We start from the raw sequence: 23756 nt of genomic DNA, 5'->3' as shown, positions 1-23756 counted from the left end.
ATGAACAGTGCATTTGTTAAATGAACATTATTTATTTATTTATCTATCTGGGCAATAAGACTTAGATTCAATAGCATTTTGCAGTTAGGATTTGACAATACAAAATAAACCTACCCTAAGTAATATAATTTGTAAATAAAATAGTGTCACTAGCCCTACATTATATTATAAGCCATTTACAATTATACAAAAAAACAAAAAAACAAACAAACAAAAAAAAAACACACTTTCTGAACACCATCAGTTAATTTTGAGCAAAAGCCAGAGTAAAAGTTTCAGTCCAATCTGCTGATTGTCCTTTTCTCTCGCACTCACTGATTGACAACACGCTTTCTGAATTTCCCTCTCACAGTGCTTCCCTGTCAGTCTTGTGTCATTCTCAAATTCAGTTAGGATTACTGACAGACACTCCCACAAGCTTGCAGCCAAGATACTACCATCCACCCTGATCAGAGCTTTGTGAATCAAAGCATTCAGGAATATATCAAGCAAAGCTAGATAGGCAGAAATATGTTTCATTTAGTCAGGCGAAGGGCATATCAGTCTCTTTGCACACATCCAAGCGTGTTCTTCTATCCAGTAGAAATGACAGCTCTGCGGCATGCAGTTAATTACCCAGAAAGGGGCGATCAGGTTCATAACTGAGAATGCTTAACGTCTTGTTAAATTGCGGTTGCTTTAAATCACTTACATAGTGAGCTAATGATGGTCATTTGCAGGCAATTTGGAAGATTTGAAAAGAGTACATCTGCTGCTGTTTACCGTCACGCTCACACAGGAGCCTTTTAATGGACAACTAGCAGAGAAGTGATGCTCTTGATGATGTTCTGTTGGTTATGATACGTCACACTCCCGTGCTTAGTCAGTAGAGGTCAGTGGACTGTGAGGAACAGTCTGGGCTGCAGTCAGTCTGTTTTGGATGCAAATATTTTCCCTCCGAAGACCAAACCAAAAGTATCCTTTAAAAACTAAGCAGTAGGTACAATTATGGCACCTATAACTTTTATGTGTGCACTTAAATGTAATTTGAATAATATTTGTTTGTCTACATACCTAGAAATAGAAATCAAAACTAAGAGAATTCTGCATGTGTACTGTTTGTGTACAAAAGCAGCCCATTTGTTTTGACCAGTACCGTTATTGCTGCTGCTACTATGACAAACTTTTCATATAGTTATTTTGCCTTTTTCATGAGATGTGGACACATATGTGGAGGTATGAATTTGACTGCCTTGCCTTGAAATGAGTGCCGTGTAGATGCAAATTCACCGGTTTGCCCATGGATGTTTGTCAATTTTACAAAACTCACTTTGGTCTCCTGCTGGGTGTGCTAATATAATCAGATCCCACACTGCTAACAGGATGTCTTGTGGAGACATGGTTTCCTATTACTGAGTGGGTTAGGAGTTACAGTACATTATACAAGTCACTTCCTAATGCACATCATCAAATCAACGTATTCCCATTATGATCTAGATAAGAATTTCATCGCATTGGAATTTAATTGGTCTTTTTTGATGTGTGTATTCTACCCACAGTGTTTCAGTATATTTCTCTCCACCCCTGTATGTATTCAGTTACAATATAATCCAAAAAGTAGAAGTGAATGTACTGCATTGCATGTGTTATAATAGACTTGCTTTTTATTTTTGAACAGTTATTTATTTCTGTTGAAATTAATTTTTATTATCAGTCTAATTAATGATAATTGTTTGACCTTTTCAAATGAAAAGTAGAATCTATTTAATCATGTGTGTTTTATTTTTATCTTTGTAATGAGACTTCAAAGTCTAAAAGTTTATAGAATTCTTAGGACAGGTCTTCAAAATCTAGTCATATTTTCTGTCTAACAACATCGTCCATTGTGGTTTATGGAAATAACATCCATTAAGAATTTATTTTAAACAGTTAAGAGAATAATTAAGCTTAGGCTATGTTTGCACAGGCAAATGAAAGTTGTGTTTGATGTTTTTGAATGAACACACATTAGATCCTCTCTTACTGTCCAGTGATAAGGACTTCATAAACCTTATTCAGGGTATTTGATCAGTGTCTGTGTATTCTCTGAATTTATCCCATGACCTTGGTGATACTAGTACCAGGTTCAGCCAGTTGAGCTACAGTATATGACCAGCATTCATATATTCTGCATCTATCTGTATGTTTATGCTCTACTGTTTGTGTTATCTGTATGCACCAAGGGTCTGAGAGTAACGCAATTTCAATTCTCTGTATGTATGTGCTGTACATGTGGAAGAATTGACTAAAAAAAAGAAAACTTGACTTGACTTGATATATCATGCTTGTTTATAAGACTGTCTCAGACAAGAAAATCCTTTAGTGCTTTACTCAGCCTTGTGAACTTGCCCTCTTGATCTCATCCCTGTCCTCTCTCCACTGAGAGATCTCTGGTATTGATCTTACTTCTTATGTCAACACATCAAGTAGTGGAACTGTAGGAGACTGAAAAAAACAAACAACAATGGTGTAGGATTAACTTTGAAACATTTTTCACTCGGAAACTGCTAGAGCTTTTCACAAACAGTTACGAAGAATCAGCAGGTAACTGTGGAATAAACATCACATTTGGAAGTAGATAAGATTGAATTTTTTGTCTTGTATTTACAATTTCAAAATAATCATGAAACAATTTCCCCTTTTCTCGACTACAGCTGCGAAATGACATTACGCTTTACATCTAAACATCTCCCCTTCTGTTCCTGCATGTGCAATCTCAAAAAGCCTGCGTGACAGCTTAAACTTGACAAGAGTGAATTATTCTTCCTTCCAGCTAACAACTACCCCGACAAATTTCTCACTACCAGCTGAAGGTCGCACAGATGTTGCCTACAGGAGTGTGGAAACATTAGTGTCATCCTTCATGACAAGCCCTTATTTGTGAAAATGAATGCCCTGTTGGTTCATGGTTTAAAAGTAAGAAAAAATAGATTTTTTTTTTTCTTGACCATTACTCTGATAAATTATTTGCCCTGATTTCCTCGTAAAGTAGCCTACATAAATAGATGATACAGTACATCAACATTAATTCATTAAGTCATTATTTTATATTATTGTTTTCATCCGATTTTGTCCTGTTAATATTGATACAACAGTAATTTGTCCAGAAAACAAAATTTGGCAGAGAGAAAGTCAGATTTCCTGCTGAATAACTGTACAAGGTTGACCTGAGAGCTTATACAAGGACAACCAGGGCTCTTCCTCTAAATCTTTCACTTTCACTTCCTGGACAAACTCTATGGTAACCAAGCATAGAAAAAAATAGAAAGTTTGATTTCCAATATTTCAATGTATATAGGCTAGATAAATAAATTTATTCAGATGTGCCAAACAAAGAGGTATTCAATAGGCAAACGTAAAATAAAATTAATTCATTAATTAATCCACTCATTTGTTTTTTGACAGAATATAGGCCAATAGTCTTGTTCAGTGTTCCATATTTTACATTTAAAAGACACTATTCGAACAGAATCTCAAACACCTCACACCAGTTTCTTCAACAGAATTTTCCAGAAGGCCAGAAGGGGGCAACACGTCTCTTGAATGGCATAAATATAACCAATGATAGACATGTATTCTGATTTCTTCAGAAATAAAAGGTTTCCTACGAACCATTTTTTTTGGTATTGTAAATTGTAGCGCCGAGTTTCATTTAGGGTTATTGTTTAACACCAGCGATGTAATGCAAATTCGCATTTCAGACTGTTTTTGAGTTATAAATGAAAATATAATTAGCATCATACATACTAGCGTAGTAATCAGAATAATGAAATCCACTGTAAAATATAAAGGTTACCTTTTTCGTACGTAACCTATCAGTTTTCTTTTCTGGACTGTATGGCTCCACCCAAAGCAATTCAGGTGTTGTTATCAAATAAATATTCTTCACATAACTCTCTCGCTTGAGACAAAGTTTTTTTATTTTTTATTTAAACAGTTAGAACAAAACAATAATTTTCAAATAACAAAAATAGAGACAGATAACATTACAACAACATAATACAAAAAAAGTTCGCTTGAGACAAAGTCCAGCCCTTTTCCAGGTAAGGATGACGTCAGGCGCACAACAGCATCTCCAGTTGTTCGCAGCTACAATATTTCAAACACTGCTGGGACCACGAGGAAGTCCCGCCCCCTCTAACGTCTGATTGGCTCGAGCGTGATTTATTCTACTATCCCTCACTACCATTGGACTGCGGCGTTGTCGGTAAGGAAACGGGTCCAGAAAAGCCTGCTGGTGTTTCGCGTCAGGTGAAACTCGCAGTGTGTTGTCAGACGTTAAAAGTTGTTTTTGCGCAGTCAAACTAAACCGTAAAACGTAACTGTTGTTGTAATTTATTCAAAAACTAACCGACACCCTACCGTTTATTTATACAACCAAAGAGAAAACATGAAGAGTTTGAAGTATCGACTGAAAAAGCATGAAGTTACCATCACAGTAAGTTACGAGTTTAAAACATTGGCGCTTGTTTTGTTTAATGATAACTCCTGAATATACATTGCGCAGAGTTTGTTTCTTGACGTAACTTAGTCGATAAGCTTTATGTACTTTTCGATGTGTTATTTAATCTACTGCTCGTAGTTGTTTTGTTCTCGAGAGCTTACTCAGATCATCCTGCATTAAGACAAATCTTTTGACACATAATCATGTGTCACATCCTCTAACAGGCCGGGACATGGGCACTGCTCTTTGCACTGCTTGAATTAACATGAATTTGCCCAACTTTGGGAAACGTTAAACTTGTCTCTCATTGCAGTTATACAATATTTTATTGACTGTATAAAAACGAGACCAGGGATCACTTTCTATTAGGATATCATATTGAGCTTCTGGAAATGAGTTAATAGTTTTATTTTCCTCGAGCAGAACATGGAATCCAAAAACACAAACAGCCTTAATTCAGAAGCAGCTGATCCTTGAGATATTCACCCTCCCCTCTTTTTAATTTCCATGTCAAAGAGCCTGGCACCCAGAGCAGTGTGGGAGGCTGCTTGGGGGTTAGTTATTGAAGAGCTTTTTCAAGGGTTTTGTTTTGGCTTTAAAATAAAGGGAACTTATACTGTGTAGTGAAGATGATTAAGAACATCTGATGTCACGTTTGCTTCACATTTGATGATTGTATGTGCTCTCTTACTCTGTGAGATCAGTTTTGACTTGATGCCTCTGACACATGGGAAAAAAAGCGTTTCCACATGCTTTCAGAGCTGGGCTATTGTCACTGGTTGCCCTCTGACTTAACAGAACACAAAAGACCATGGGAGCACACCCTCTGTTTTTGTGACATGTCTGTAGATTCTTTCATAGGCTGGAAGAGTTTTCTCAGTTTCAGCAATCATGCATTCTTCACACACACACACACACACGCATACACACACACGCATACACACACACACGCATACACACACAAACGCATACACGCATACACACACACGCATACACACACGCATACACATATGTTTCAGTCTTAATCAGAATGAAGTGTTATACTGTGTGTGTGTCAAAACCATATAAAACCAGCTTTTTGGGACTGCATTAGGATTTCCTTAAATCAGACCTGGACAGTTGGTGTCTATGGTCTTAATGTAAGCACCTTATTCAGAATATCCCATGTAATGAAAATTAGTTTATATCTGATATCTTATGTTCAGACAAAGGTCATTTAAGGTTGTATTAAATATTGAAGACTGTGAAACATTTTTAGTTACTTTTTGACGTTTCTGGTATGGGATTTGTATTTCAATAATTTGAGAATTCATTTCAATTGATTTAAAAAAAATGGCAAGAGCAAGGATTTCTAGTATTTCCAGAAGATAATTTCAAAATGTGGGTATGGTGTGTATTATCATTATTTTTTCAGAAATGTAGAGATTCAGTTTTTTTTTTTTTAATCACTTAATATAAATGTATTTTAAAAAATGGATGAATCCTTTTTTTCTGTAGTGAAGAACCTGATGACATTGAGATTTTAATAGTACAGCCTTAACTTTGAGTTATTCATGGAAATATTTCCAAATTATTAATTAAATAAAATTTTCATGAATGGATTCCAACAATTCTGTCTGTGTTTGCTGCATCATGGCAATTATAGGGCCCTAAAAGCAGAATTACATCCTCTGTCCCCATTCGCCTTCATTGTACAGAAAGCATTACAAAACGTTCATCCAAAAGCCATTTATGCTGCCAGAAACAAATAGTCAAATGGGTTTGGAATGGCATGGTGGTGATTAAACGATGACAGATTTTAATTTGGGGTGAACTGGTGATGTTTAATCATTGCAGTGCACTGCGATGTTTATGTTCTACTCAACACTGTCTTCAAAAGGATCATAGTGTGCAAGCAGTGTTGTTTCTGGCTCTTTGGAGCCCTTGAAGCATGCCTGAATTAACCTTAATTTAATTTAAATTAAAATGCCTGCCCTGAAACTTAATCAAGTTTTTTAGTTGAGTGATACTTCCACAGTTTACTTTTGATAACATCTAAAGTGTGATGTCACTGATGTTTAAATGTACTAACTTGAATCTAATTGTACAGCATCTACTACCTCACAATCTCTCAACAGTAGTTTTCTGTAGTACCTTCTTTGCTGGTTGTATCATAAGTAACTGTCAAAGATTGTCTTTAGGATTCTCTAGCTCTAAAGGGTGCACTGGCACCAAAAAGCAAACCAGGCCAACTGTGCAGTACTTAAACTAAGGGGTAATTCACACAAAAATGAAAATTGTTATTTACTGAACCTCATGTACAGTAGTTCCAAATTCCTAATGTGAAAGAAGATATTTTGTGTAATCTCTGCCATTCCATGCAGTGGAAGTAAATAAGCTCCAGTAACCCTTTTGGTTCCCACTGTTCTTCAAAAAATATATTTTGTGTTCCACATAAGGAAAAGTGGTCTTCTGGGTTAATCAATAATTTTATCCACCCCTACTGCTTTTCTTTGATCCAAGTAATTGGGTTTATTTTGGTATTTCCATTGGCTATGTTATTCAGTCCCCCAATCTGTCGAAAATAACCAAAGTTTTATTTTCACCATCTGTAAGATGTTTTGAAAAGAATTAATCATATCTCCAGCAATATCGTGCAGCATTTATTTATTTATTTCCTGAATTGATTGGTGAAAGTACAGGAGTGTCTAAACATGGTGTTTGTGCCTGCTGTGTCTGTCTGAAAGCTTTGCTGTGTCCGTGTCTCCAGTGTCCACTGAGCCTCTCTAAAAACTTTGCTGTGTTAAGCTCAGGCCCCCAGTGTAGTGGGAAACTGACAGTGAGGATTGAAGGTTATCCTAGGATGAATAAATGGCTGGGGATTACAGGCAATGGGAATTTGTTGTAGTTGAAAGCCCTCAGGCTTATATGCACAGCTCAAAAGTCTGGAACCCGGAACCCTGTCATCAGTACATTGCAGAGCTGACGTTACTGCAATAAAATGAGTTTCCACTGAACTCAATGACTAACATGCAGTTGCAGAGTCTGTTTCCCTGTTTGTTCATCAAAGAGAATTAATTTGAGCTTTGATGTTAAATTGTGTATGTTGACGGAGAGGAAAAATTGTCCAAAAAGCAAGGTTTTAGTTTATTCAAGTGGAAAAGAAAATTACCTGATAAGCAGGTTCATTCTCAAGTACGTGATTTGCACATGGTGTCAGATTATGAGTCTCTTTTATATAAGAAATGTGTATTAAATAAATGTTAGCCAAAGTCTGATGGTCAACACATTTTTAATTATTTAAGAGTGTTTTCCTTTTACACATATTCAGGGTGGTCTGAAAATCTGTGTGCTGCTTTGAACATGTACAACTGGTGTCTCATCTAATCTGATTTCATTAATTCAGAAAGGCACCCATGGAGGGAGAGGATGTCTTGGACCAGTTGTGTCTTCAAGAGTTTTTGATAACACAAATGTCATTGTCATTGTTTTGTAGCTGAAATAATTAAGCTGATCCACTTCAGAGAATTTGGGAGACTGATTTATGAAATGGGCTCTTTAATGCAGCTTAGATTTAAGCATTTGTATTGGTGTTTCCTGGATGGAAATTTTGGCTCTATACTGGTTGCTAAAACCTGCTGGTCTTGAACCAGGAACAGCCATTGCCAGAGGTCTGGAGGTGCACGATCAGGATGAACTTTTCATCAAGTTTTCAAAACAACAGTATTTCAGGACTGACTTGGGAAAAAAAATCACCCCCAGTAAAATTTGGATTGCTCCCATTATTGTGAACAAAGCTGTCTGCACAGGAACCAGCTGACGCTGTGCACATTCAGTTAATGGACATCCCATACTTGGAGTGGTTACAATCATCCGGGTTTAAATCATGGTCAAATTGATGTGATTTTGATGCAATATTTATGTAGCAGGAGGCTGCTTGTCTAAAAGGGACATGACATTTTCCAACCAGGCGCGGAGTAGAGCCAATCACATCACACACTGGCCCAGCTAACCAATCACAGGACACTTCTTATTTCAGAAGGTGGGCCTTCATTTGATACAGGAACTATTCAGGCTGTTCATACCAGACTGAGGAGAGAGGTGTTGAAAAAAGTAAAATATGTGAAAAATAATGTTTTTCAAACAACCTACTATGATATGAGAGCATGTCCACACCCCCAAAACAAAATCAAGACGTTGTAAAAGAGCATAATAGGACTCCTTGACTCCTTTAACTTTTCTATTTCTATATTATTCTATTTCTATAAACATTACAGTATGTTAGTTTATTTCTGTGAGGTTTATTTATGTCTTCTGATAATCAATCTGCTTGATTTACATCAAAATCAAATTACTTGGACCAAATAAATCAAAGACCACTACTATGCTACACTTTTCAGTTTAAAAAAATTGACAGCTTTGTTGATTTAATAATAAACTTTTGAGAATTTTTGTGAATTAAATTTGGAGAAACTTTATAAACTTGCTGAGTTTGTACTTCATTTGCTCATTTGAAAATGGAAGAAGCCATTTGAGGCAAATATTTAATGCCATTTGATCACTGATCTTAAACTGCAGGGCTTATCAGCAAGTTTTTAGTTATATGCAGGATTTATGTGGCTCTTCCTCATTCCTCATTCCGTTTTTGCTGAAGTCATCCAGAGGATGGTTGGATAAAGAGAGAGAGGAATGTGCTGGTATGTTTACCAGATGTTACCCAGTTGTATGATTGTTGTAAACAGCATAACATCTGGCACGTTTTCTTATCACCCCCTATTTTAATAAATGTTCACTCCTCCCTTCCACTCTATTGGAAACTGTATCTACTTATCTGTCCCATTCTCATTCTCTTGGGAAGGTCCTGAAAGGACATGAGGCATTTCTTGCCTCACCCTGTCTGAGATCACCTTACACAACCAAAACAGCCTTTTTTTCTGCCAGAGGAGAGGAGACTTGTTTCAATTTGTATGCTTCTGAAACTTGCAAGGAGAGGAGAAATCGTAGATGTAGTGTTCACTAATAAAGTGTATAAATAACAGGGTCATTAAGAAGTAACATTTTTTTATCTTGAATTTGTGTGTTATGTGTTTAAAGCCCTCAGTATAGCACTTTTAATTGACAAAAAATGTGTGTTTAGTTTATATTCTAAATCTGTATTTTTGTCAGCCAGAACTGTTATTTTCTAAGAGCTTTAGAAGTACTTTTGCTTGCTAAGCAGTAAAGCAGCTGTTTTTCTGTTTCGGCCATTTTCCTCTGCTTGCCCACACTTGTCTTATACAGTAAGTGAGTTCAAAACATGTACAAACAACACGCTTCCATGACTTTGATGTATGATTTAGAGCCCTTAGTAAGGCAGGGACCCTCCTTTCTCTTTCTTCATCCCCCAGAGTGTTCTCGGATAGTAGTAGGCTATGTTCATTTGTAGACATGAGGCTAAAGGAAATATCTTGTGCCTTTTTTGTCTTTGTATTTACTAGACACTCATCCCATTGTCCATACTTCTCCTGTTTTCTACCTGGCTCTTTTCCCAGAAAACCCATAGAAACCTTACATGTCCATATCACATGACATCATTTTGAGATTTAAGGAATTCCTGGTATTTGGCCTTTCACATATTCAGTTTCACTTGGGTCCTCCTAACGTTCATAAATGTCCCCAAATTCTCATAAAGGCCTAACGTCAGAAACAAGAAAACATAATGGATAAGATTCGGGGAACTGCATTAATGTTTAAGATCTATATTTGTGTTGGTGTTTACTATGTTCATTTGCAAGCTTTTAATGACTCACTTTAAGAATCCTGTTTTATTGTATTTTTAATTAATAGAAATGTAAAAAAACAAACTGCAGAAAATAGCACGTCGTTGACATGTATAGTTATTGCCATACACTTAATGTTTCAACATAAAGCAACCGTTGTAGCTGTTCAAAAATGTGATAATACCTTTTATTCTTCTTTTTTTTTTTTTTTTATAATCTGCAACAGAAAACCCTTTAGTTCCAGCTCAGGAGCTGGAGAGATGGATAATGAATGAAATGTGTTGCTGCATATTGATCGTGTGGAATGTACTTGGCAAACAAGAGGCTGCAGTCCTACGTGAAGAGACACTATTCATTGTGTTGATGAATACCTAAGAGAGATAATCTCAGATTACTCATTAATTATGGGCTATTTGACCAGGTATCCAACTATACCACCCCATATTGCGTTGAGATTAGTTTTTTTAGTTTTTAATTTTTAACCAAGTCTTTGTGATAAGGCTATTTTGTTATGTTGAGAAAAGTGTTCATAGAATTTGCATTTATCATTCATTGATTGTATTCATAATCTGATTAAATACATTTTTAGAACATGATTTCAATATTAAAACCAAGTGTATTTGAGGTCTTTTGTGAAACATTTGAGATTGATCTGTTTTATGAGTTTAGGTGTACTGTTTTTGGAGAGAAGCATACTATGACCATGGCTCTCCAAACACTGTCTGACAGCTTGTGGTTTTGTGTGGCTCTGGTACTGCTGACCTCATCGCACACACACACACACACACACACACAACTCAGTGCTGAACCACAGCCACAACAACTTTGACTGCAGTTGTGTTGGGTCACAGTGATCAGAAGTAAAGAAACATGACGAAACTCAGACAGCTCCACTAAATCATTTACTATCTTACTTCGTAGGAGCATAGAAGCAAATTTTATTTGTCTTTACATTGGATGTTTATTTGATCAAATCAGCAGTAGTTTGGAAATGTAAGTAGTTAGGACTGCCTCCTAGAGGAGAGATGTGGCACTGGCACTGCTCTCATGTAGACCTTTTTCTGTTTAAATGGAAAAATGTGCTCTGTTTTTTGTCCACTTTTCTTACCACTAGGTTTATTGTCTACTAATCCCTCCCCATGAGGAAGTGAATTCATGGCCCATTGTTTTGTCAGCATAACTCTTTCAGGTTTGACTTGAGTTTCTGCTCTGCTCCATAATAAAATATCTGCTGTTAAACCAGCTGTCTTCCCCCTCTGATATTAATACCACCTTGATAAATGTTAACTTGAAACAATGTTTCATGATAAATTTGTTTTTACTTAAATGATAGTTCATCAAATGTTTTTTTAATTCTGCTCATTCTTATGTTTTTCTACTCCTGATATAAAAAGAGATATTCTGAAGAAGGGTCTTTTGTCATATTAAGGTTTGGAATGAGCTATTTCTTTTTTTGACTAAACTATGTCGTACTTTTAATATGTAACTATGTCGTACTTTTAATATGTAAACTATGTCGTACTTTTAATATTTCCTTTTTTATTTTTTATTTTTTTTAGAAATGTCTTGCAGTGCCTTAAGGAGGTCTACCATACTAGATAGAGCTACTAATACAAAGAATGCCTTTTTTCCCTCCCAAGTAGGGAAGAATTTAGTGGGCATTATGTGTGTGTTTGTGGTATGTAGGAAGAGGAGGGGGGTGAGAAGGAGTTTCTAAAGGGCATAGAGAGACAAGTCTTAACCTGCCAGTCTCAGCATAGGTTGTGGAGAAGGATGGTTGCTAGGCTTTAGCTGGTAGAGTCACAGCGGTGCGATGTCCTTTCTTCATCTCTTTCACACTGCCAAACAAACATGGACACACACATTCATCTATGCTATCTGTGCTTCTGTTCTTCAGATCAACACTGATCAACTCTTCTCATTCTCTTTAGAGTGTTTTGTGTACTTTTACGTTGTGTTGGCTTTATGTTGTTTCAGGTGTTTCCCTCAGGCAAATGCAATATTGGGCCAGATGAATGTATTCTTTTCTTTTTTTTTTCTAGTGGGATTTTGCTGAGACCTAGTTGAGTTAACTGAGGTCAGACAAATATTGTTTTAATGAAATACATGGACCGTTTGAATTTCTGGAATGTGTTTTTTTTTTATTTTATTTTTTTAAGACCCCTTGATGTGTAAATGCAAGTGTATAAGGGTGGAACATATTGAAGAGATCATTGTGGGACTGACAATAGCTAGAGTTACATCACAGACACGACTATTGCTTTGTCACTTGCTGGTCAGTGGGTGGGAAGTTTTGGACGGCTTCAGAGTTAGTAGACAATGATGATAAAATAAAAGCTACAATTCAACATGCACATGTTTGGATTTCATTCTTTAATCATGAGTTATCTAAGCAAGCTGTAAGTATTGTACAAGGTTTTAGAAAGTGCATGTTATTTGTACATGTGTTTATGGATGAATGAGAGGATTGCAGGAACAGTCATCTATCTCAGTGGTTAAGTCATCCATTAGGGGGCTCCAGTGTTATAGGGGAAATAATTTAAATATGTTAGAGAAAGTGCTGTCACGCTCCTATTTTCCACCACAGACCAGAATCCACAGAAATGGGAGCATGCGAGGTCACTGTAATGTAATGCCAAAAATCCAAAGCATTCCCCACCATGACTGTTTTTATTTAAGAGAACATTTCCTTTGCACTTTTTTTTTTTTTAGTGTCTGAGATATTCCACTCCTGTCTTTCTCTCATGTCATGTAAGGGATAATGTACATCCAGCCGGTTGTTATCACAGAATATCCCCTGTAAGGGTGAGCAGGACCCCGTAGCGGAGGTGTCTTGTATCACCCTGAAGGGGGTTATTCTGCTGTAACAACCGGCTGGATGTACATTATCCTGCTCATTACACGGCTCCTTGCCACATAAGTAAATAACTAGACACAACATATTGATTTGAGTTGAAATATTTGAACGCAAAGCTTCTGTGAACAGCAGCTGCAAGCAAGCGGCAAGTTCAAACTAGACTGACAATTAAGGGAAACGGTACAGTCATGCCACTTATTACACAGCATTTCACCACATTTTATAATTATGGTGTTTAAAAGATTTAAAGCAATAGTTCACCCAAAAATGAAACTTTTATGTTTATCTGCTTACCCCCATGGCATCCAAGATTTAGGTGACTTTGTGTCTTCAGCAGAACACAAACAGAGATATTTAACTCAAACTGTTGCAGTCTGTTAGTCATATAATGTAAGTGGATGGGAATCATGGCTAAAACTTACATTAAAACTAAAACACATGCTCAAGCAAAGCCAAATTAAACCCTGCTGCTTGTGACGATAAATTGATGTGTAAAGACACAAACCGATCGGTTTGTGCAAGAAACTGAACAGTATTTATATCGTTTTTTTAACCTCTGATTCACTGTGCGTCTTCGACACTGCCTGCGTGTGATGACGTGCAGAACATTTCAGACAGTTGAGACATTTTAGTGCAGCAGAGGTAAAAAAAACAAAAAAAACAATATAAATACTGTTCAGTTTCTTGCACAGACTGATCATTTTGTGTCTTTACACATCAATTTATCATCACAAGCTGCAGGGTTTAATTTGGTTTTGTTTGTGTATGTTTATTTATTTATTTTTAGTTTTATTGTATGTTTTAGCCATGATTCCCATCCACTAACATTAAATTACTAACAGATTGCAACCATGTAAGTTACATTTTTCAGTTTGTGTTTTACTGAAGAAACCAAGTCACCTACATCTTGGGTGCCCTGGTGGTAAGCAGATAAACATCTCATTTTCATTTTTGAGTTAACTATCACTTTAAGACTAAAATGTTTTAAAATCTTTTTAACCAGTTTGTTAGTTATCTTATAATTCATTACAATGTACAAAAACAATCGTATCAAAATGGCAGCCAGCTGCATTTGTATGAAATGAGAGAGTGAGTCTTAGATACAAGGATGACATAATTAAATAATAGTGCATAATTTTCAATTGAGTTATAATATTTCATTAACTAAACAAACGTTAAGCTTCCATCAAGAAAAAAAAACCGTTCCTAGCAAGACTACAGCGGCAACTTCAATTACCTGGATAAGCCTGTGTTATCAGCTTCTACAGGTTGTTATCGAGGGATAACATGCCTTGGAATGTCACGACTGACCAATCAGAATCAAGTATTCCACAGAGCCCTGTAAAAAAACACATTTAATCAAGTGGGTTAAAGAGTTTTGATTAGTCTCTTTCCTCCAGCTATTTCATGTTTTCATAATTGTTAGGAATTTTTCAGTATCAACAAATACACAAACAAATCGTTAGAAATATTAGACAAAATTTTAGAGAGACTTTCTCCAAAGCTCCATAAAAGATGAACTTTTAAATAAATGTGGTTGCAGAGGCTATTTATTTTGGCCCCTTGGCATGGGAAGGGACCCTATTTCTTTTTGATTGAAATAACAATTGAAAGAGGGGTGACTGTGTGAGAGAGTTATAGTGGGAGTTATTTAGTCTGGAATTCTTCCTCATTCATCAGAGCGGTGATAGGACTCTGCTCTGGTTGAATAAGATGCCTCTGTTTTGATAGAGACGTTGGACGGACTGGCGCCGGCCAACAGAGGATGAACTCTGAAGAAGTCATGACTCCCCTCTCTAGAATCCACTAAGATATGCTGTGCCACCCACAGTCTCTATCTGTTCCTCCTGACTGAATGATGAATAAGGCATCTGATCAGACTGCATTCAGTGAGTCTGGTTTAAAGTTTATCTTGTGCGTTTCACTCATTCTGAGTGCAATGATCAACTGCATTCGTGTCATAAACTACCATTTTTTTTTTCTTATTCAGCAAGGATACAATTCAAAACACAATCTTGTCAAAAGTGACAGTAATGACGTTTATAATGAAATGAGAAAACATTTCACATAAATGCTTTCTATTAATTATTAAGCAGCACAACTTTATCTTTGAAAATATGAAAAAATGTTTCCTGACTACCGTATCTGCGCATTAGAATGATTTCTGAAGAATCAAGTGATATTATTGTTAAAAAATATTTTCAAATAGAACACAGTTATTTAAAATGGTAATAATATTCCACAATGTTATGTTGCATGTTACAATGTATAAGAATGATTAGTAGTGAGCTTGCTTTTAATTCATGAAATCATCTTTCCCTCCGATGTATTTGCCTTGAACTCTTGCCAAGTGTTTGCACTTTCCCAAACACTGACATGGGCAGGCTGATGAGATGTACATTTTTTATTATTCTCTAATCTATTGATATTCTCTGAGTGTTTGCGAAATATTGAGCACTCTCTGCTCTCAAACATGACTCGCTTTTCATTTTAATTAAGAAGCTTTTTGACATGGTCAAGGACTTGAATATTTATAAGAGAGTTACATAACATGAAAGTGTTAAGTTGCTTAGTGGTGTCAATGAAATTACTAGATTGTCCCATGATGGTTTTGAGATGTGCTAAGAATTATACAGTGGTGGTCTGAAGAAGGATGAAATATGAGGGTGACACTGTATAGGTCAGCAGAAATCTGATCTTGGGCTTTACCCAGCTGTCGGAAGTAGAGGAAAATAGCAGGGATGTGTTCTGACCACTGGGTCAAAGGTCAGATCAGAAGGGTTTGATCAGACAGCTGGACGAGACCCAACTGTGTTTCTGTGTTCCTGTCTGGCCCTGTCATGTTTTTGCAAAATCTGTTTTCTTCTCAGTTTATCCCACAAAGAGACGTTGGATCAAAACAATGATACAGTGATTGAGACAATGCTTTGTGCACCGTAATATTCCAATCAGTGCTAAATAAACACCTCTTTCTTTAGTCACTTTTAAGCTCTGTAGGGTCTTTTTATATTAGAATTATAGAATTACAGCTGAAAATTCCAGTGAGAATTTACAATCCTTCATTTTTGATTCCACTATAGTGTTGTCACGATACCAAAATTATTGTTTCGATACCGATACCTAGTCAAGAATTGCGGGACATCATTCTAATCATATTACACACTAATAAATGAACATATGAACAGCATATATGTTAAACATTTGAACAAATTATGAAATATCAAAATATAAAAAATAAAATGGAGCAATGACATTCAAGGTAAAGAAAAAATACATTTAGCAGCATTATCTCAGTTATCATAAGAAACATAAGAGTAATACATTTATCTTGATTCTGAACTTTGAATAATAAATATGAACAGCGATTGTATTAAACAATGTTTCTGAACTCAGAAGATTAAATGTCAAAAGATAAATAATATAAATTTAAGCAATGGCATTCAAGTAAAAAAAAAAAAAAAAGCAATTAAAATTTAGCAGCAATATCTCAGATATTGTAACTTATTCTGTCAGTTGTGCAACCTTTTCTTTCAGCGGAGAAAACTCAGCCAGTGAGCTTTAATGAGCGTCATCTTTTTCTACCAGCCATGGACCGGCGGCCACAGTATCACTTGTGCTCGCACGTGCAGCCTAGTGATGTGCGGGTCAGGTTTTTTTTATATAATTTGGCCCGCCCCAGCCTGCAAATAAAAAAAAAACATCTCTTTACCCACCCCGACCCGCGCATCGCGGACATCACAGAAGATACGTTGCTACTAGACTCATATTTCTCGTTCACTGAAGCTCCTCCCTCCACAGCAGCTCGTGAACAGCTCTTTGAACTGTTTCATCCGGTCAAAGAGTTACTCAAGATGTGACGGAGCATGTGATTTGATGACTGTAGTGAACGAATCCACCCTTCACTGAACGAGATCGAGAGATCTTCTCATGTGTGAATGAGTTGAATGAACTGATACATCTCGTTTATGAATGAAATGAATGAGTTTACAGGGTCAGTGAGCCAAGCATGTAAATCTCGATCAGCAATCAGCAGATACAAAGCGCAGTTATAGGTGCTGTGCAGATACGCTCGTTTTCATATTTAGCATAGGCTACAGAACATAACTCCACGTTTAATCCCCGATTAATGTGAATATTATATATGAACGGTCTGACCAAACAATTAAAATGTTAATTATGCAAGAAAACCTCGTGCTTTGTTCATCTGAACAACTTATTTAAACTATTTAATGCGATTTATGCACACATGTTAGTAAAGCCAAATCAGTTTAGTAAAGCCACTAATGCAGGCAGTAGTGCTTTTTTGCTTGCGTGAGGAGAAAAAACACAGATGTACATAAGGAGGCACTGGAAGCGTGCATTGCACACACCATGACACCAACATGAAATACGTCTCTTACAAATCTGGAACGCAGTCATTCTTTGAAGTATAGATACTAACAAATTTAGGTATCGTGACGTTTTTAATTTCCGAGAATCGCGATGTACTGTCACTTTCTCTTTGTCTGATCAGGATTATTGTTGAATTATTATTTATTAACTAAGTGCTGTGAAACGATTAATGATTAATCGCATCCAGAATAAAAGTTTTTGTTTACATATGATGTTTGTTTGTTTGTATATCCCAATACCTCCATATAATGATATATTATATAATTCTACACACACATACTTACATTTTACATTACAAATCGTGTGGTATTACTTTGTTACCGTCATACTTTTGACATCTCTACTTAATAGTCTAGAATCCTTTCTCCTACTGTGATGACACCATAGGAGATAACTGATGTTAACTGGTGGGGTCAGAGCCAACTACCTTAGTTACAACTAAAGATTAGATAATGTGTGAGGAACGGATACACCCTATGCCCGTTAACTCAATTTCGTTGTTGCTAATTGCAGCATTACACCTTTTCAGTCATAATATTTGGCATGTCAGTGAGCAGAGAGACTGCCATCAGCCAATAGCTATCTTCGTTTAGCCATAGTGTACATTTAAACACAACATCTTCCAATAGTTCCTCTCTGCTTTTCTTTAGCATACCGACACACTTCGCTGAGATCATCCAGATGCCTTTTGGAAGGGAAGTGGTGCTAATTAAAGCATCCATTTAGCCCAGCACTCGACAACAGACACTGAACTTTAGCAATGCAGTAGACCTTCAAATAGTCTCCAGTTAACTACAGCGTGCACAGTAATGACAGGTTAGACTCTTAACCCTCATAATACAACTCAAACACAACTAGAATACAAAATGGTTCACAAAACAAGTGATTTACATATTATCTGAATGTGTTTAATGAATAGAGTGATAGAGCTGCTGTGAAATAAGATTTATTTATTTTTTTAGCAAGCAAGGGATGAGTTTCTGAAGTGAATGTGGAACAATATAGAATTAGCTTTTTTGATATTCAAATTTCATTTTATTTAAAGTTTTTTTTTTTTTTTTTGCTTTTTGTAATTTTCTTTGAGATTCAGATCTAGAAAATTTACTAGCCTACTTTAGTTGTAAATTATATTTCAGCTTTTTACAGTATATTCTGCATTTGATTTCAGCTTTATTTAAATTAGCTGATTTTTTTTTTTCTTTTTGTAACACTGATGTGGGAAATTGTATCTGAAGAAAGGTCAAACCAGTTTTCCATGCTCATCAGAAAAATTTGGATCACATTTAAAAAAACATGACCCGAGAAGATTTTCATTTTGCATGTTACTTATATTGTGTTTTTTTTTTTTTTATATATAACAAAAAGAGGATATTACACCAGTATTCTCTGCTTCAGGCCTGTGGTATCCAGCTGCGAGATGTTTTTGATGTGGAATTAGTGGTAGGCTGAACTCCAAGAATGCCGTTTTTTCCCTCTCTTTCCACCTTCAGCAATCCCACCCTTTACAGTCACTTGAGAGGGATACGTCTGCCTCCAGAACTTTCTAAATCTAGCATGACTGCTCTCTGCTCCTCTTTGGGGGGCCGATTGTGGTTAGTGCTGCACTAAATCAGAGCTGTTGATGTGTGGATGGCATGTCACTGGTCTGAAGTGACGAGACAGTTTCTGTGTGAGAAGAGTGGAAATATGAACAAACAGATGCGATGCGATGGCCTGATTTATTTATTTTTTTAGCTGCAGGTGTCCTTACAGGGAGCAACGAAGATGAATCTGTTGAGTGAGCTGTTGTGCAGATTTCAGTTTATGCCATTAATAATTCATAGCTGTCAACTATGGCCCTGGGCTAGTGCAGGTTAGTAGTTAAAGCACTGACTTGGTTTATGCAGTGAGACACATGCTTGATTGCTCTTTGTCACACTCATAATAACTGCCTGGTATTGTTCTATTTCTTATACTCTCTCTGTGTTATCTTTGTATAGCAGCCAGGACACAAGTATCTATAGCTTTCTTCTATGTGTCTTGATTTATGGCCATGTACGTTTGCTGTTGCCAGGCAAGACTGTGGGTTGTGTGTGTGTGATCTGGGATGGGGGATTGGGTTTCATTTTACAAGGTGATGACATAAATTATAACACACAGAGTCACCCAGACTGCCCGGCAGCCAAGATCCAACCTAGATACATTGTCCAACCACTTCATACCTTGTTGGTCTTATTAACCTGTTTGCACTGAAAACACTAGTATAGTGTGTGTTTTTGTGTGGATTTCATGGGTACGTTAAAATCTGCACTAGAAGAACGACACACCCTATTACTCAACTTTATAAACAAACCAACCTGTTTGCACCTGTCCCTCGTATGCAAATGCATTTCGTTCATGCATGACATAAACACACACGCACACACTCATGATTCGTCAGCTCTTCCCATAGGTTGACTTAAGAATCTTAATTAGTTTTAATTTGAATAAAATAATGTACAGATGATAATTTTGTTGTTTCGTTGGAAAATAAAAGTGCACTGATCCTTGCAGATGTAATGTAAACTAAATTACTACAATATTAAGTGCTTGATGTTTCCTTAAAATATATTATCCCAAAAAATTCTGTCCTTTGCTCACCCTCAGGTAGCATTTTTGTTTATATAATAAAAAAAAAAAAACGTTTGTCAAAATATTATCTTTTGTGTTCCGCAGAGATAAAGTCATACAGGTTTAGAATGACATGAGGGCGAGTAAATAGTGACAGAATTGGGGTGAACTATCCTTTAATCACTTTCAAAGTTGTTGACTTTAAACCTTCCGTGACATCTGAGGAGTACTGATATAAGAGCTACAGCAGAAGGCATTAATAGTAGTATTTAAAGATCATTTCCATATTACAGAACTTTCAATTTCAATAAGGCCCACCTCTAACTGTTTCAACAAGTGCACAATTCTCTTGAATTACTGGAATAGTCAAACCCATTCATTTAAAAGGGCTGTCCACATACTTTCAACCATCTGTTTGTCTGTGTGTATAATAGTGTTAACACACCAGTCAAAATATTGGCCACACCTATTCATTCTTTATTATTACTTTTTTATTTTTTTATTTTGCAACAGTAGCAAGTTCATTGAAATTAATTATTAAGTTACAGTTAAACTATACTGAACTCTTAAAGTGTAGCTCTCTGCATAGATTACAGCTCTGCAAACTGAATTTTCACGTGCTGCATCCTGGGATGACTTAAAAAACCGTAACGAAGAGGTTTTCATATGTGACCCTAGATCACAAAACCATTCATATAGATCAATTTCTTGAAATGTATACATCATATCATCTGAAAGCTGAATAAATAAGCTAAGCTTTTCTTTGATGTATGGTTTATTAGGATTAGAAAATATCTGGCCGAGATATAACTATTTGAAATCTGGAATCGAAGGATGCAAAAAAATCTAAATACTGAAAAAAATCAGCTTTTAAAGCTTTCCAAATGAAGTCCTTAGCAAAGCATATTACTAATCAAAAATTAAGTTTTAAGTTATTCATGGTAGGAAATGTACAAAATATCTTCATGGAACATGATCTTTACTTAATATCCTAATGATTTTTGGCATGAAAGAAAAATCGATAATTTTGATCCATACAAATGTTTTTTTTGGCTATTGCTAAAAATATATCCCAGTGACTTTCGGCAGTTTTTTTTCTTTTTGGTCCAGGATCACATATGTGTCTTCCATCACTTTTGGATAATACTCCTCCTCAGATTTACTAAGGAATCTCTTTGTCTGGAAAACTAATTTCAAGGTTTGAACTGTAAATTTGTATTAGTACAGGGTAAGTCACGTATGCCCAAACAAACAGACACATAGTGTATATTTTCTTTGGTCTCGCTCTTTAATTTGACACTGAATTGCAGTTGTGAGTTATAGTCCACGAAATAGTCCACACACCCACATGCTCAATATTGTGCTTATTTAAGGTACTAGACCCTATATGCATCCATGTCAGTGTCATTGTTTCTATGGGACCAAGCAGGTTTTGAGAGTCGATACCCTTCCCAGTGTCCCTCATATGACATGCTATACATGTGGGTATTCTCACATGTATTCTGCTGTATCGCTGGGGGTAGAGGGGTGTATTAAGGGGTAACTGAACTCCCCCTCTGGCGCTGGTTTGAAAATCTAATGCGTCCCTGCAGCCTTTTGATCCACTTTCAAGTCTCTCACCTACCAAATTAAAAGCTGACGTCTTGCTTTTAGAAATAGATCGTTTGCGTAGTGTTTGTCTTGCAGATACAGAGACGGCATGGGGCGATTGTAAACAGGGTTTCAGGCTCCATATGCCAGGCAGCTGATTGTAAAAAGCCGACACCTAATCCTGCTACCGTGTGCTTCATCCGTCAGCTCAGAACCCCCCCCCCCCCCCCTCAACCCCCACCCCCCAGTGTGAGTGAGGCTGGAAGCGTCTCCTCAGACAGCCAGATGATGACCTGGTCTGGACCAGAGACTTTAATCTCCTAGAGATTAATGGTTGTAGCTTTATGTGCGGCCATGACTGCGGAGGGGGATACAGTATTTGCCTGCAGTGCTGAGGTTCCTCTCATTTGGCTGGCCTTGTTGCTCACGGGTGTCACCGTAACTGTTACTCATGGACTAGATATGCTAGGATGGTTTATTATTAGCAGTTCTACCCCATTCAGTCATTGGAGGAAGGTCTGAGGTGCAAAAATAAAGAGGTAGCCACCCTGAGCCTGTCTACGTGCTGTTTACAGGGATATTTTAGACCTAGAAGAGCTCACATATTTACTGCCAGAGGTTGAACGTCCTTGCCATTTGGCATAGAGGAGCAAAGCAGTTACAGACAGAAGGATAGGAGAAGAGAACGGAAAGCAGGATAGAGGCTGTACGGATAGGGGGACGGTCTGACAGAGAAGGGAAGCGACAGAGACTCAGCCTGGGAGGAGGAGCTGCTGTCCCAGGGCTGGTCCCTGTGCTACAGCGGCTCACTCTCTGTGTGTTTGCACCGTTTCTCGTGCCGTGATGAAGTCTCGTGGAGAGGCTGTGGGCTGGAGAGAAGCTCGAGGACTCTGCCGAGGTTTCCGGTCCCCCTGCGAGGCACAGGCTGTCTGCTGGAGAGGGGGATTCATCTGAAGACCATAAACACGCAAACACTCGCTGGCTGAGTGTTCTTTTCTTTTTTCAGACAGAACTTTTTCTTATTCTTGTACTTCTCCAGACCACGGCAAAAGGACCACCAAGATGAGTCGATGGCTCAAATGCACCTCCATGTACTTTGTAGGTATCAAGAGATTCTCCAGTGGTATTTTTCCCTTAAACTTTGCTATGCTTTCAGTTCTTTCTCTTTATGTACGCAAAAGCTGGAGGCAGAGACATTTGATTCTGAAGTGAGTGTGTGTGCTTTTGGGACGTCTTTTAGCTTAGACGTCTCTTGAAAAGCTTGTGTGAACTTGTAGGACCATGGCAGGCTTAAAGCATCTTTTGTTAATTCAAAAGGTTTTTTTTTTTTTTTAATGAGTAATGTGTATTAAGACTACTCTAAAATATCTATATCCTCAGGTGTTTCTTTGGTTCATAAGTTATTTAGTGTCCTGGATGGCTACAAGCCTTTATTAATTTATTATTACAGGTATTACTTTATCTTAATTACATTTTTATTGACATTCGACGTAAACATAAACCTTTCCATTTTAATCAGATGCTTAGAAAAGTGAAACGTTTTGTTTTTTCAATTTATGTAAGATAAACCTTTAAAACCATCCTTTTTATTTTGTGAAGACTTCAAGCCTTTCGTTTCCTGTTGTGCTTTTGAATATTTGTTGTTAACATTCCTTCATTCAGCTAATTCTACTTGAGATCACCACCCTGATCATTCGGAGATTCATGAACAAAAGGTGTCACCTCAGCAGCTTTATTGAACATGACACTGCTGTCTTTGTGTACATGCTGATGTTATGAGTGTTCTGACGTGTCTCTCTCTATCCTTTAGAACACAGACTGGAATAAGTATGACGACAGGCTGATGAAGGCAGTGGAGAGGAGGGAGGTGGACAAGGTGGCAGCAGTGCTCTGCAAGAAGGGCATCATCCCCACCAAACTTGACGTAGAGGGCCGCTCTGCGTAAGTATCCCTGTCACCATGGTTGACTAGTCATCCAACTACGGATTAGGCTATTAGTAAGGTCAACTAGTTTGTCTAAATTTTTAAATCTAGGTTTAAGAAAGTGTGTGAAGTTAAACAGTCCTATATTTCAAAGCTTGTTTCCAGAATCCTGCGTTCTCTTCCTATTTTTTGTGTGTGGTCTAAC

At 37.0% G+C, this 23756-nt stretch overlaps 1 protein-coding gene across 2 annotated transcripts in view; it reads left to right on the top strand.

Annotated features, from left to right (window-relative positions):
• Positions 1-4213: 4213 nt before the first annotated feature.
• Positions 4214-23756, top strand: part of uacab (uveal autoantigen with coiled-coil domains and ankyrin repeats b) — a 37138-nt gene continuing 17595 nt past the window's right edge. The window contains exons 1-2 of one of the 2 annotated variants that reach the window (XM_052561439.1): positions 4214-4456; positions 23439-23569. In XM_052561439.1, coding sequence (XP_052417399.1) covers positions 4409-4456; positions 23439-23569 — 179 coding nt within the window. In that variant the 5' untranslated portion in view covers positions 4214-4408. Of the gene's footprint in view, positions 4457-22193; positions 22727-23438; positions 23570-23756 lie in introns of those variants that run through there. The other variant, XM_052561440.1, reaches the window with a different exon arrangement.

The sequence above is a fragment of the Carassius gibelio genome, chromosome B7 (genome assembly GCF_023724105.1).
Source record: "Carassius gibelio isolate Cgi1373 ecotype wild population from Czech Republic chromosome B7, carGib1.2-hapl.c, whole genome shotgun sequence".
Lineage (NCBI taxonomy): Eukaryota > Metazoa > Chordata > Actinopteri > Cypriniformes > Cyprinidae > Carassius > Carassius gibelio.
Note: the sequence above shows the minus strand (reverse complement) of the source record. Positions and strands in the feature narration are given on the sequence as shown.